The sequence below is a fragment of the Solanum verrucosum genome, unplaced genomic scaffold, assembly GCF_900185275.1.
Source record: "Solanum verrucosum unplaced genomic scaffold, falcon-dt-bn FXZP01000196.1, whole genome shotgun sequence".
Classification (NCBI taxonomy): domain Eukaryota; kingdom Viridiplantae; phylum Streptophyta; class Magnoliopsida; order Solanales; family Solanaceae; genus Solanum; species Solanum verrucosum.
This window is the reverse complement of record NW_026020420.1, coordinates 3702103-3716848: the sequence shown is the minus strand read 5'-3', so window position 1 is coordinate 3716848 and position 14746 is coordinate 3702103. Positions and strand designations below refer to the sequence as shown.

Below are 14746 nucleotides of genomic sequence, written 5' to 3'. Positions count from 1 at the left end.
CTTTTATCGAATTATCACCAACTTTTTGTTAAAACGGTACATTTTAACTATCAATTATTTTCCTTTCTACTAAAATCTCACATATATGATGATTCAGCTATACAACTCAACAAAAATAAGATATTTTAAATATGTTTTTGACTCCTTCTTTAACTAATTTGATTAACAAATATGAATAGACTTTGTTCAGATTTGATCAGAGTGAATGGAATTAGTCTATGGTATTATAATATTTGAGATGCATCGCTCATAAAATATTATATCCCAAGTTCAAACAAAAGAGAGAATAATTAATTAGTTAGAAAGTAATGTATTGTTGTTACAATTTGTCGTCACATATATATAAAAAAACTAATAATTGTTATTAAAAAAAAAAAAAAAATTGGGACTTGGGAGTAGGGTGAGGGAAAATGTAGGTTACAAAGTATGGAATCGGGACCGTCATTTATAAAGAAGTGAAAGTTCAAATAATCAATCAATTAAATTATTAAATTTTTTTATAAAAATATAAATTTAAGATATTTGTTTGATTTAAAATTAAAATTAAAATCAACAAAATATTACGTTAGAACGTGTGCAAATTAACCAAATTTAAATGTGCAACCCCTAAGAGCTGTTATGAAAATGAAATGTTACTATTATAAAATTAATTGTAATCTCTTCATCTAGATAAAATTAAGTGAATCTATTTAAGAATCATGTTAATTTAAATTAAAAGAATATAATAATGAAATTGAATTGTACTGTCATTACGTATATGGAGTTCCTTTTGACAATTTTGAACAATATGTATATATAATTAAATAAGGGTGATTATAGATATGTACTTTTGAAGAAGTTAAAACTCAAATAGAAACAAGTGAAAGATATATTCTCACCGTTTAATTTGTTTGTCTATTTTTTATTTGACATGAAATTTTATAATAGTGAAGAAAATTTTTAAATTTTGTGATTTTAAACTAAAGATATGTCGAATGTATTACGACATTATTTAATCTTATGATTTAAAATACATTACGTGAAAAGTTGAAACTAAAGAATTATTAAAAAAAAAAAAAGACATTTTTTCACTAAAAAAAAGTAGGACAAACAAATTGAGACAAATAAAGTAATTAAATAAGATCATAGATTTTATATCGAATTGAAAGATAAATATCTTTAAAACTTTGTTTGGCCATAAAATTTGAGCAATTTTGAAAAGATCTGATTTTCAATTATTTTCAACTTCTCAAAAACTGATCTGATACAGATCATTTCTTTTGAATTTCCACTCATAAAACTTTATTTTTTTTCTAAGTAAAATGATCCTCAACACAACATCAAATTTCAGAAAATTACAATTTTCAAAACTTAATTTTTAAAATTTTAAATTTTAACTACAAAATTTATGATCAAACGAAAACTAAGTCGTGGAGATTAAACCACCACACATGCCATTTGGACCTTTTTCATTGGTGAAAGCTTGGAAAGTATATGAATAAATAAAGTACACATTGAATAATATCAGTACAATTTTGAGGTAGAGTAAATTTTGTGTATATAAATTTTGTTTTCTCAAACTTACTTTACTAGATTATATTTCATTAGATATATTATCGTTAACTTTGAAAATAATCAAGAAAGTATGTAAATAAATATTAAATTTGACATGATAAATAATTTAAGTTTCAGCTCGTATCATGTGTGGTATATATTCTTTTCCCAAGCAATTATTGAACTAGAAATATCTTCGTTGAATTTGTGTTCAGATGAAAGCATTCTCATATCTTTTATCAGTATTCGATATTTATACACATCAATAAACATCTTCATTGTGTGCTTGTTAATAGACAATTATTGTACTATTTGATCATAGTTAATATGAGTAAATAATATTTTTATTACATTAAATCACTTAATTATATACAATAAGTTGATATAGTTTGATGTAAATATAAAATGCACATAAATTAGCCGCTGCACCGAAAGTTTAATTATTCTCTTTTAGTCAGTGAAAAGTGACAAAAACTATAGGTGACAATAACATGTGTTGCAAATCCCAGTAATTTGAATAAAAAAGATATGGTTATATCCACCATTATTGGGGCTACATAAATAAAATTACAAACTATATATTACAATTATTTTAAAAGTAATTACAAAGTCAAGCTAATAGCTATTATAAATAAATTAAAGGAGCCACTACCAAAAAAAAAAGTTTTGGGAGTTAAAATAAAAGGTTCGAGCTTTTATTAATCGTAACTCTAAAATAGACATTAAACTTTGAACTCTATGAAACAAATCTCTTGTTATTCTTTATTAGCTTAATAAGGTTGATTATTAACCGATTGATTGATAACCAACAAAGTTATACACATAATGAAAGAATAAAAATGAATATAATGATATTATACTAGTACTTAATTAATATGATTTCCTATATTAATTATTAAGCTGATTGGTGTATAGAAAATTTTCATCCAGGTTTTAATTCTCTCTATATATATATACATTATATATAATTATTTTACACGATCAAATTCCCTATAATAACACATACGTAACTATTATAACAATTAGCATGTCCCCAAACCCGAAAAAAATAGACTAAATATCTTGCTAATTAACGAGTTAAAATGCATGTTAATATAGTTTATTTTACTATAAGATATTTGAAGTGGAGATCGTAACGAAACTATAATATTAAGTTTGATTGAACATATTCAATAACTTGCTTAGATTTTGTATTGCATTAGAAAATTGTTAATCTAATAACTAAAACGAGCTCTAAATTCAATAATAAGTTCAGAATAGATAAACTTCAACGATCACAAAAAGGTATGGGATAAAAGTATCTGTCACACAGAGAAGTTGACATAGACAAGGAAGGACCATGCCCATCTCACATAGTTCATTAGCTGTTGCCTGTTGGTCATGCCATTCAACTCAACATATCACCATGTCATTGTCCTATAACTCATTATAATTTCGAAACTCAGACATGAAATCTTTAAGTTTTTAAAAATAAAATTTACATATTTAAAAATTACGTAAAAAATACTACATGTCATAATAAATATTCATTTGAATCTCAAAATCTGAAAGATACCCCAGTATGCTACAAAGGTGCCCCATATTTTTCTACTATAAATTCCAAATACTACATATCAAATTGAAACGAAATTACATTTTGTCATAAAAAAAAATTAGAACATAAAGTCCCCATAATGTGTGTAGTGTCATTCTATTGTTGAATTTATTAAATTGAAGAGGAAAAAAAAATAAACAGAAAAATAGTAGTCAAGAAAACACAAGGGTAATTTATTAGTGGAATTAGGTCCAGCCAAATGGGGTCTGCTAAATAGGATGTCCTTCTATGACATTTGCAATAATGCACACATGGGACTGTCTACACTCCACTTCCCCCTTCTCTAGTTCCCAGACCAACAAATAAAATAATCGTAGTGTCTAAATCAATATATACGTAATTTATGCGTTCTTCATCCATTAATTATCTTCCGCTAGTACATGTAATCCGTCAATATTTGAATAAATAAAAATAAACTAATCACCTATTATTTCTTATTTCTGATTTTTGTTGAGATTTGAACTTGATGAGATCTCATAGATAGTTCTCAACTTATTTCATGAACACTAGCCACACTCTTGATGAAAATAATATTTACATAATTAGGTGACTCAAAACATAAGTACAAGATGCCATCATGGCTAAATTTGGTTAAGTGATAAGCTGCGTTACCTTACTTACGTAAAACACATGATGTGTTGCTTAGGTGCACGTCAAACCTATTATTCACAGAGTTTTCAGGTGATGTGTCGGTTGTTCTTCGAAGATTTTTCAGTTATAAAAAAAAATTAAAAATATTAACTGCAGGCAACATGACTGACTTTTTTTTTTCTTTTCACTACATAAATGTTCATACCCAACATATCTACATCAGGACCTTGTAACTAATTGCTGTGTTAGATGGTGACATTTTTAATTGCCAAAAATTGTGAAATTCCTTAACTATATGTATTCCACTTCATGTTTGTTCCTTGATTCATTTTTCCTCCCTATATTATTTTAGATAGTTAATTTCTTGATCCTTAGCACAAACTATATATATAAAAAGTTCTTTTTTAGTAGTCTCTTTGCCATTGAGATCATGAAGGCTAGTTTCATTTGCATTTTCTTGATTTTCCTCCTCATTGATCCTTGTTCTTCTTCAGGTAATTTGTCTTCAAATTGATCTTTTTAATCTCTTGTTTATGATATAATTTCTCTTTTTCTTTACTTAATGTCACTATTAAAAACAAGTGAATTTTTCCGACGGATATTCTCATGGTATGGTGCAACTTATCTTTCCCCTAGATTACTTTACTCACTAAAAATCATCCCACCTATATATATTTCTTCATTCGAACTAGTCTCCTTCGATCAACTTGCTTGTGTCTGCTATTACCTATTGTATAGGACCCCCCTCCCCCCCTTCCCCAAAGTGAAGAAAGAGGAGCCTTCAGGCACATACAACAAGGATCAAGGGAGATCTCGTTGTTACATAATCCTTCACATCCGAAACAAGAAAATTATTAGTTGGAGAATCCTTTTTACAGGGTAGGCATGGTAAAGGCAAAATGTTAGAACGTCATCGAAATTATGAAATATCCGATAGAAATTCCAATAGAAAGTCCATCGGAAACATTTCCATCAAGCCAATTTTCGACAGATTTCATTAAAAATTTGCCCTTTTTTTAGTAGTGTATGAAATTTAATTGTGACTAATTATGAAAATGATATTTTTGTTGACAGGGAAAATGGATTTATTAAAGATGGATTCAGAAATATATGAAATTGATTATAGAGGTCCAGAAACTCATTCTTATATTCCTCCACCAAAAGGATCAAGGGGAAAACATAATTTTCATCATCAAAACATGATGTTAAAACATCATCGCAAATTCAAAGGATTGAAAGTTAGTAAACCTGAAGAAATTAGTGTAAGTAATTTAATTTTACTCTCTTCATATATAAATGAACTATTCAATTTTTCCTTAATTTACGTAGAGGCAGATCCATGATTTCAATTAAAAGGATGCAAAATATAATTACGTACGTTAATATCTTTTGTGTCACAAAAGTTCGAATTAGTTAGAATTTTTTTTGAATTATATAATAAAGTTTGAGTTAATTGTAAATACAGTGAATGCGGCGGAGCTAGCAAAAGTTGAGGGGTTTTCCTTCGGCGGAAAATACATAGTTTATATATATTTATAGATGGAATAGGATTTCGTGTTTCTTTTTGTTTCCATTTTTCTTATTCAATTTCTGATTTAGTATTTTTCTATTTTTTGTAGGGGAAGAAAATTCATGGATGAATTTAAAAGAAATTTGATGTGTTTGTTTTTGGAAATTTGGATGAACAATCAAGAAGAGTGTTTCTGCAGTTTGGAGATACATATTAAATGAATTAGAATGTGATTTAATTTTATTTTTTTCATTTATAATATATCTCCCAATATTTTTGTATAAATGAGGCTTGTGATAGACTTCAATTATTGCTATTGTATCCATTATAATTATTTTGTGCATCATAATTTTTTGACCATGGAATATTCAATCCTTTTTTCTACATAGTTCCATCCTGGTTAATGAATGATTTCTCCAATGAGAATATTAAGAAGGCCTAAACATAGATAGTTTGCAGATACTTGAATTATAGCATATTCTAATTGAATATCTGAATGAGTGATAAAATGTTTATAATAATAACTTTTGTTTAAATTTGGAAAAAAAGAAATTTGCCTATATATATATATATATATTACGTAAATAAGTTAATCACTTAAAATATGCTATTTTCTTTAATTATATGAATTAGCTCAAGTAAATTGTAAAAAGCTCATGTTTATTTCAATTCTAATAGAATCTGGATTTAGCTGCCCAGATACAAATATTGAATGCCGAGTAGAAACTAAAATAAAAAACAAAAAAAATGACAAGCAATAATTAGAGCCTCTAAATGAAATTGATGCAAAGTTTTAGGGCCTGTGTATTAAGGAGTCGTTTGGTAATTAATTAGAGTTATACATATTACTATAATAGTAATGTAGGAGTTAATTACGAGCGAATTATGTATTTTAATATATATGTATTAGACTATTAGTTATCCCATCTATTAAAGTTATCTGGTACATGTTGTTAGTGGGAGGTGATAGGTATCTTATGAAATTAGTTGAGCTGAACAAAACCCCAATTAATATGGAAAAACTACACAATTAGATATACTTCACTACCATATATACTATTTGTTACCTATACTTTCAAATTATTACGTATCTTATCACTAATTAAAAGTTCCCCAAGTATCTTACATTTAGATACATATATTTTTGCTATTGATACACAAAAATAAGGAGAGAGGCGAGCGAGATTCATATGCATCCCAGATACATGTGAATCACACTAGATACATGTATTTGCATGTATCGGAAGTGATTCTCATGTATCTGGGATATACTAGATACATGGGGAGTTCGGAACCTAAATAAGCCACAGAAAGATAAAAGTTACCAAAATAAGTCACTATTCTAGTAAGTAACTAAAATAGGCTTAGTGGAAGAAAAAATTTCGTTTTATGCAATATTCCAAACGTTTTTCATTAGTATCATAACGTGTATATTTTAATATAAAATGAAACTATTTTTTACACTTTGTAAAACAAAACTATTTCTTACACTTTGTAATGTGTAAGTTTTTCTTACACTTTATAAAGTGGAAGAAAATCTTACATTTCAAAAAAAGTTACTTTCGCAAAATTCAGAATGATGAGTCTCTTTTTAATATATATAAATATATATATATATATTTATGTATCAAATTTTATATTTCAAAAGTTGAATTTTCGGATCACGCTTTTTGGAGAATTTTGAAATTAAATTTCAAATCATAATTCCAAATTGCATATTCAATCATTAATTATAAATCATGACTTCATATCGTATGTCCGAACACAAGCTAGACACCATCAATTCTATGTTTGTACTGATGAAATAGCGTGGTGTAGATTGTTGCTCGCGAGCTAGTGGACCCCAAATGATGTTGTTTGACAAAATATTATTTTTATAATTAATTTTAATTTACCTAAAGGAAAAATATAAATCTTCCGTATTTGACTAATCCTTTGATTCTTGGAGTAAAAGATTTTGGACTCTTATAGATTGAGATTCGACATTTCTTCTCACTTTACGTTATATACAATGTACAGGTAAAGTAACTTTTCTTAAAGTATAAGATTTTCTTCTACTTTCTAAAGTGTAAGAAAAACTTTCACTTTACAAAGTGTAAGAAAAACTTACACTTTATAAAGTGTAAGAAATAGTTTCGTTTTACAAGGTGTAAAAAATAGTTCCGTTATATATTAAAATATACATGTTATGAGACTAACGGAAAACGTTTGGAATATGACATAAAACATAATTTTTTCTTCCACTAAGCCTATTTTAGTTACTTACTAAAATGGTGGCTTATTTTGGTCACTTTTATCTTTTGATGGCTTATTTAGGTTCCGAACTCATACATGGGAGAGTGACAACTTCATTACCATATATATACTATTATTACTTATACTTTTAAAAAATTACGTATCTTATCAATAATTAAGAGTTCCTATGCATCTTACACATAGATGCATGTATTTTTGCTAGGTACACAAAAATAGGGAGAGAGGCTGGCGTCATTAGTATATATCCTAGATACATGCGAATCACATTAGATACATACTAGATACATGTATATGTATGTATCTAGAGTGATTCACATGTATCTGGGAACGAGATGGAAAAGAAACGAGCGAGGTTTGCTTTTTATCCTAGATACATACTAATCCACTTGGATGTAATGTATCTAGAACAAATTACAACTAAATTTGATCCAATGTATCTGATATACATGCATGTGGAGACACCAAGATTTGATAAAATACATAACATTAGAGTGTAGCTAACTAATTAAATTCTAAATTAATGAAATTTACGTAAATTCCCCAATTAATATCTATATTGCTCATGTCTAAATCAACTACCAAACGACCTCGAGGCTAGGGCTGTGTATTGGTCGGTTCGGTTCGGTTTTGAAGTTTATCGGTTTGGCTTATTGGTTATCGGTTTGTAGAGATGCTAAACCGTTATCGAACCATTAAGATATTGACTTATCGGTTACTGATTTATTGGTTTTTGATCGTTATCGATTTAATCGTTAAGATTTGACATAAAAAAAACATTGAAAATCACTTAGAAACAAGGTGACAAATCAAATGAACCATGCACATGAGTTCACAAGTTACATCTTGCTAAAAAACAAATATTTTTATATTGTAGAATAACTAAGTGTTTAAGACAACTAGAAATAAAAGTAGGAAATCAAACTCTAAGTCAAGGACTTTATATACAAAATGATATTAATTTACTATCAGGTTATCGATTAACCCGTTAAGAAAAAACAACCCGCTAAAAAAAAACAACCCGATAAGAAAAAAAATCAAAATCGTTATCAAAACCGCTAAACTAATAACCCAATATTGATAAATCAATAAAAAAAATGCGGTTCAAATTATTGGTTTTGAACCGCCCTACTCGAGGCTATTAAGAAAGAAAATGAGTCATTAAGATTAATTTTCCTCCACTGTTTACGGTCATCCTCAACCATTAAAAAAAAAAACATTGTTTCTATTTATCGCATTCCACACAGTTTTACTCACGTAGAATCGAGAGATCTTTGAGGTTGTCATCCTCTTTTCTTCTTCTTGAGACATCTCTTAGATCCCTCAACTCTCTTTCCAATTCTTGAAAATCCCAATATTCAAAATCAATTTTGGTGTTTTTTTTTTTTTTTGAAAATTTTCTGTTCTAATGGCGAATGTGGAAGAATCAAGCCCATTTCTACCCAGTCAAAAATCTGATTCAAACAATGAAATGAAGCCCACAAAGCCCAGTTCTTCAAATTCCGGCAAAATCCCAGCTCCGTCGGCTGCGGCGGAGCCGGTTAAGCCAGCTTCATCTGCTGTTTCGATGGGGTGGACAGCTGAGGGTTTACCTATGGGCCATAGCGTTGGGACGGCGGTGGTGGGGGAGCCAATCATGCGTAGGGCTCAATGGGAATCTAGCCTTTGCTCTTGTTTTGGGAAGAATGATGAATTCGCCAGCAGCGATTTTGAAGTTTGTGAGTTTTCATTCTTACAAAGTTTGTTGCTTTGAATGTTTTTTTTTTTGTTTATATCAAAGTATTGATTTATGTTATGTTTAGGGTATTCAAGGAAAATGAAAAATGAAATTAATGGAAATGACTTGGTTTGGTATTGAAATTCAAAAATGCCAATAACCATTAGTTAATTTGGTTTAGGAAAATGTTGAACTGTTTTATGTCGAGCCGAGGATCTATTGGAAAAAGCCTTCTACCACTGAGGTAGGGGTAAGGTCTGCATACACGTATCCACTTTGTGGGATTATACTGGGTATGTTGTTGTTGTTTGGTTTAGGAAAAAGTAAGAACAAAATATTGAAATTAGAAATATCTTTTAAAAACAACTTTTAACATTTTTTTGGGAGGGGTGGTGGTAGGGGTAGGGGTGAGGGTGGGGTAAAAATATTGAATTTAAAAACAAACTTTAAATTTATTTATTTTTGGGGGGGCTGGTTTGAGGGTAGAGACCAAATAAATTGATTTTTTCAACAATTTTTTTTTTTAATTGGAAATTGAAAGAGAGTTTTGGAAAATGTTTTTCTTAAGTTTTGAAGGAAAGTCATTTTTCTTAAATTTGAGGAAAATGAGTTGATTTGGAAAACATTTAACCCAACCAAACATGAGAAAATTGGAAAACATTTTCCGGAAAATGTTTTCCATCATACCAAACACACCCTTAATGGTGACCAAGAAGATATTAACCAAATGATATTGTCAAGTAAATTTGAAAAGATATTCTTCCAGCTTTCCCAGTGAAAAGAATAGCTTGAAAAATGTAATGGATAGAGGTGATGACTGTGGGAGGGAAGTTGTATTTTGTTTTCGACGTTGAAAGATTAAATCAATGGAAGTTGTAAGAAACCGTTTGCACGTTCTAGAAAAGATTTGTATTGCTTCTTCTGATGAATCATTTGAAAGAAGGATGATACTATTAAGGAGGCAGTATCAGGCACTTAATCTTTTAGTTTATGTGTCCAATCAGTCATTATATTGGTTCTAGAAACGAAAATGTTTATATGTTTCATTTGATACAACTGCAATTGCTATACCAGTGGTGCAAACTTATTGGAACGGGTCATATGCATCGACATACGGAGTCATACTATATGAACTATCCTGTTAGAAAAAACAAAACTGTGAACTTGTTGACACATAGTTTATGTTAAAAAATTGTTCTCTAACTTGCTTTTATATAATTTGTTCACATTCTCCATTGTGTTCAACCTTGACAAGTTCTATATGTGCCATGTGGGCACAATTTCTTGAGTATTCTGCGGTGTGCTTCACTGAATAAGTCAATTTTGGTTCAAGTTGTTGCCTCTTAGAGTTATATTTGCAGTAAGATTTCGTTCTTGATATAGTTTCAGAAAAGAATTTCATTCTTGATACTTAAAGATGTTATGGATTCTGTTCCCTTGCTTTCTTGTCATCTCTTCATCATACTAACAATGCCAGTTGTGGGGCAATGCACAGGTCTGTTAGGAACTCTGGCACCATGCGTGCTCTATGGAAGCAATGCGGAGAGAATTGGGTCTTCTCCTGGAAGTTTTACTAATCACTGCTTGCCTTACACTGGTCTATTCCTGATTGGACAGTCCTTTTTCGGCTGGAACTGCATGGCACCCTGGTTTTCATATCCCAACCGTACAGCTATCCGGCAGAGGTTTAATCTTGAGGTTGGCTGTCTCCTTGTTTTTTTTTTCTTTTTATCCTATCAAGTGCTTTATCTATGTTGGTTTTATAACCTAGTCTTTTGGTTTTTGTCAATAAAGAATTTGATTTATTTGGGTCTAGCAGCTTTGATTTATTGTTTTGCTGTTTTTTCAATTTTGATGCTGAGGATGTTATCTGATTTGTTAAAATCTCATCCATACATGTTAAATTTGCTCTTAATTTCTTATTCAAGCTCCCATGTCTTATCTACTGGTGCTAGACAAGTTTATGTAGGTTTTTTTCTTATTTGTTCTATTTTTTCATCAACTGCTTGCAAACTTTGGTAGTAAGTGTGACTTTTCACACATTATTTAGTATTTACTTGAAGTTATTAAAGATGGGGACCTTAGTGGTTGAATTTAAAGGATTTGGTGGTGAAAAAGCTTTCCCCGCGCTTTATCTGTGTCATTTGTGTGACCTAAAATTTCGCAGTTGTTTCAGTGCATGTTAATATTTTATATGGATGTTTCTGTCCTCTTTGTGAGGCTTGTGATATTGAACTTACCTTTCTACATTCTTCTCATGAAGATAAATGTTCAATAACAAGATACTTAATGGATGTTTCTGTCCCCTCAGTGACACATTCTTATCACATAGGACAACAGTTACGAGCCACCATTTTATACACTCCCATATACAATGTGTGACATCCTTGTCGATCTCCCCATTTCCTTGGATTATAGACCCTATAGCTTGAAGTTTCCTATGTTGGGATGACTTGTGTATCAATCCTCATTTCCCCATCCGCCTCCAGTGATGCGACACTGAACTTGCACTTGTTGTACCCTGTTCTAGTCCTGTTCAGCCTGAAGTCATTAGACTCTAGGGTCTGTTTACAAATCTCCTGTCTATCGTTAACTCCGCCGCATGTCTCGTCGATCAATTCTATCTCGTCCACAAATAACTCTATGGATCCTCACTGACCATGTCATTCTATACAAGGCTCATCTAAACCATGATTGTTCTCTCTAGTCATTTACTGCACATACATTTTGGTTAACATCATCCAGCTTTTGTTAGATCCTGCAGTTTCCACATCAAAATGGTACCTAGGAGAGCTCTTGCTATCATTTCTTATTCTACAACGGATGTTTGGAAACGCGTTCTAAGAGTTATTTCCTTTGCAGGGTAACTGTGAGGCAGTCACCAGTTCATGTGGGTGCCATGGGGGCTTTGTTGAGGATGAGGAACGCCGCGAGCATTGTGAGTCGACTTGTGACTTCTTAACTCATATCTTCTGCCACCCTTGTGCTCTTTGCCAGGAAGGTCGTGAACTTCGTCGTAGGCTTCCTCATCCTGGATTCAACGCCAAACCAGTCCGATTTATGATGCCTCCTGGGGACCAGACCATGGGTCGCTAATACTAACCGCTATGCCATTGACTCCATAACATTTGCTACTTGATTTTATTTGTTACAATGTTCTCTAATATTATACTTGGAATTTTTTCCTTAATTACTGGAAAATTTACTTGTAAAACTTGACTGTGTAGGTTATAATATATAGTAATGTATACATACATATAAAAGAGATGGATTTGCAATTTGTATGAAGTCAGGATTAATCATACAAGAAATCTGTTGATGAATCTGATTTTGTGTACATATAGTAAACGAGATTATTTAACATTTTCTTCTTTAATTGGATTCGATCCTAGTTTTCAATGGTCTTTATTTCAACTTCATCGACCTCAAGATCACACCGAATATGTAATAATTACCAATTATTTATCAAAACACACCTCAAAGCTTACTAGATCAAATGTTTAAATACAATCACAAAAATGGTGTGACAACTTAAGTTTGCTCATAAAATTATGTCTGCTTAACAACTGACTCATTGATATCGATGTGTGTTTTGATAAATAGTTAATAACGATTCAAATACAAAACTTGGTAAAAAATAATATCTCATATAAGTGTTTTTGACCATACATTATCCCAACTAAAAAAAAGTGTTTTTCCCCTCTCTTTTTTTATAAGTCGTTGATATGTCAATTTGTGCTGTCTAGATGGTCCAAATTGATTTATTTTAAACATTTAGATGTAACACAATTGATTGGTCAATTATTCTAATTCCCAATCCAACCTACTCAGACTTGGATAGGTTAGACATGTTACACTTATATGTAAGTTGTTTTTTAATAAATCATTGACATCCTTACCCATAACTGTCCAAAAATATCATATTGCATGTGAGTCCATTCAGAGATTCATGTTCACATTTGGTGAATAATAGTAATAATTATAATAATAATAATTTCTAACTTTTATTCTTTGGGATGTAGATGACCCGGGGTTCGAGATCGATCTCCCTCAATGCATTCTGAGCTGAGTATGTCGCTCAGGATTTGCCCAGTGCAGTTTATATTTTTGGTGTAATTTGCAGACTATTAAACAGTGAAAAATTTTACTCAATGCACACAAAATACTCATTCGAAAAATAGAAATTATAACGACCACAGAATATAATAGAATTACCAAAAAATAATATCTAAAACTTTTTATTTCACCAATCAAGATTCTCACTGGAGCCTGTGTGCATGTGGGATTTTATCATCTTATTTGGTCGGCATTTAATCAGTGAAGAAGAATTTTTGCAGTAATAATGAGTACAAAAATTAATTTGGGTTACTATGAATATTGACAAACTATACTCTGACATTAATTAATTTAATTTAAATTTTGTTGCTCCAAGATTTGTCATTGAACACGAATAAGTATTTTAAATTTCTGTTTTTGTCTAACCAAAGTTTGTCTCAACAATACAAAATTGAAGAGTTATATATATCAACAATACAAAAAAAAAAAGGTATACTATCACGTCATCTAAAGCATATCTATAAATTATACATATGAGTTTCTTCGTAATCATAAAAATAAAATTAGTTACCTTATAAAATAGGTAAGAATGCATTATTATATACGTCCAAAGGCGAATCCAGGTAGAATTGAAAGGTTTGAATCTCCTTTGATGAAAAATAATATTATTATTATAATTAAATTATTATTTATGCATATCTATTAGATGTTGAATCTATTTAATTCCCCCCTTATTAATTAGGAAGAGCTCCGATCCTTTCTTCTCCTTATAATGAATTGTGTATTATTAAACTATAAAAGAGAATGACTGAAAGACTGTGACTTGTCACGACACTAAATTATTTCAAATAAGTTTTTACTATGTTGGATGTCAATATTGTGCTATTTGCCTAACAATTCCACCATAGTGTGGGCTATGAAAGCATTGGAAGATTTTTTTTTTTTAGAATATATAGATGATCTCCCACTCTATATCTATTTGAGAAAAAAAACAATACAAAACAAAAGAGGATACATCGTAGAGCCCGTTTGGATTGTTTTAAAAAAAGTGGCTTTTAAATCAAAAATAAAAAGTCAAAGTGAAATGACTTTTAAGTCAAAAAATAAAAAGTAGGGGGAGACCTACTTTTGGTTTTTGCCTTATTTTAAGTCATTTTGAACTTTGCCAAATACTTTCTAACTTATTTTAAGTCATTTTTTTACTTATTTTAAGTTAATTTTTATATTTGTCAAATACTTCCAGAAGTTAAAAACTAATTTAAAAGTAGATTTGACTAACTTTTAAGAGACGGTTGGATTGGCTTAAAAGTTCATCAAATCCACTTTTAAGTCAGTTTTTGACTTCTGAAAGTGTTTGGCAAATATCAAAAAAAAAACTTAAAATAAGTTAGGAAGCGTTTGGAAAGGTAAGAAATGACTTCTAATAAGTTTAAAATGACTTAAAATAAGTCAGAAATCAAAAGTAAGTCTCCTCTTACTTTTTATTTTTTTG

The 14746-nt window shown here is 30.1% G+C and overlaps 3 protein-coding genes across 3 annotated transcripts in view; all 3 read left to right on the top strand.

The window, feature by feature from the left end:
• Window positions 1–4104: 4104 nt before the first annotated feature.
• On the top strand, window positions 4105–5525 carry LOC125806797 (uncharacterized). The gene is made up of 3 exons (XM_049486549.1): window positions 4105–4212; window positions 4793–4980; window positions 5338–5525. The coding sequence occupies exons 1-3, from the start codon at window positions 4149–4151 to the stop codon at window positions 5356–5358; spliced, it is 273 nt and encodes a 90-aa protein (XP_049342506.1). The 5' UTR covers window positions 4105–4148; the 3' UTR covers window positions 5359–5525.
• A 3214-nt stretch (window positions 5526–8739) lies between these two features.
• LOC125807007 (cell number regulator 8-like) lies at window positions 8740–12448 on the top strand. Its single transcript, XM_049486758.1, has 3 exons — window positions 8740–9199; window positions 10694–10896; window positions 12061–12448. Exons 1-3 carry the CDS (start codon window positions 8890–8892, stop codon window positions 12292–12294), a joined length of 747 nt encoding a protein of 248 aa, XP_049342715.1. The 5' UTR covers window positions 8740–8889; the 3' UTR covers window positions 12295–12448.
• An 869-nt stretch (window positions 12449–13317) lies between these two features.
• Window positions 13318–14746, top strand: part of LOC125841014 (cytokinin riboside 5'-monophosphate phosphoribohydrolase LOG3) — a 102051-nt gene continuing 100622 nt past the window's right edge. Inside the window, exon 1 of the mRNA XM_049520012.1 lies at window positions 13318–13322. The gene's annotated coding sequence lies outside the window, so the exon portion shown is untranslated. The remainder of the gene's footprint in view (window positions 13323–14746) is intronic.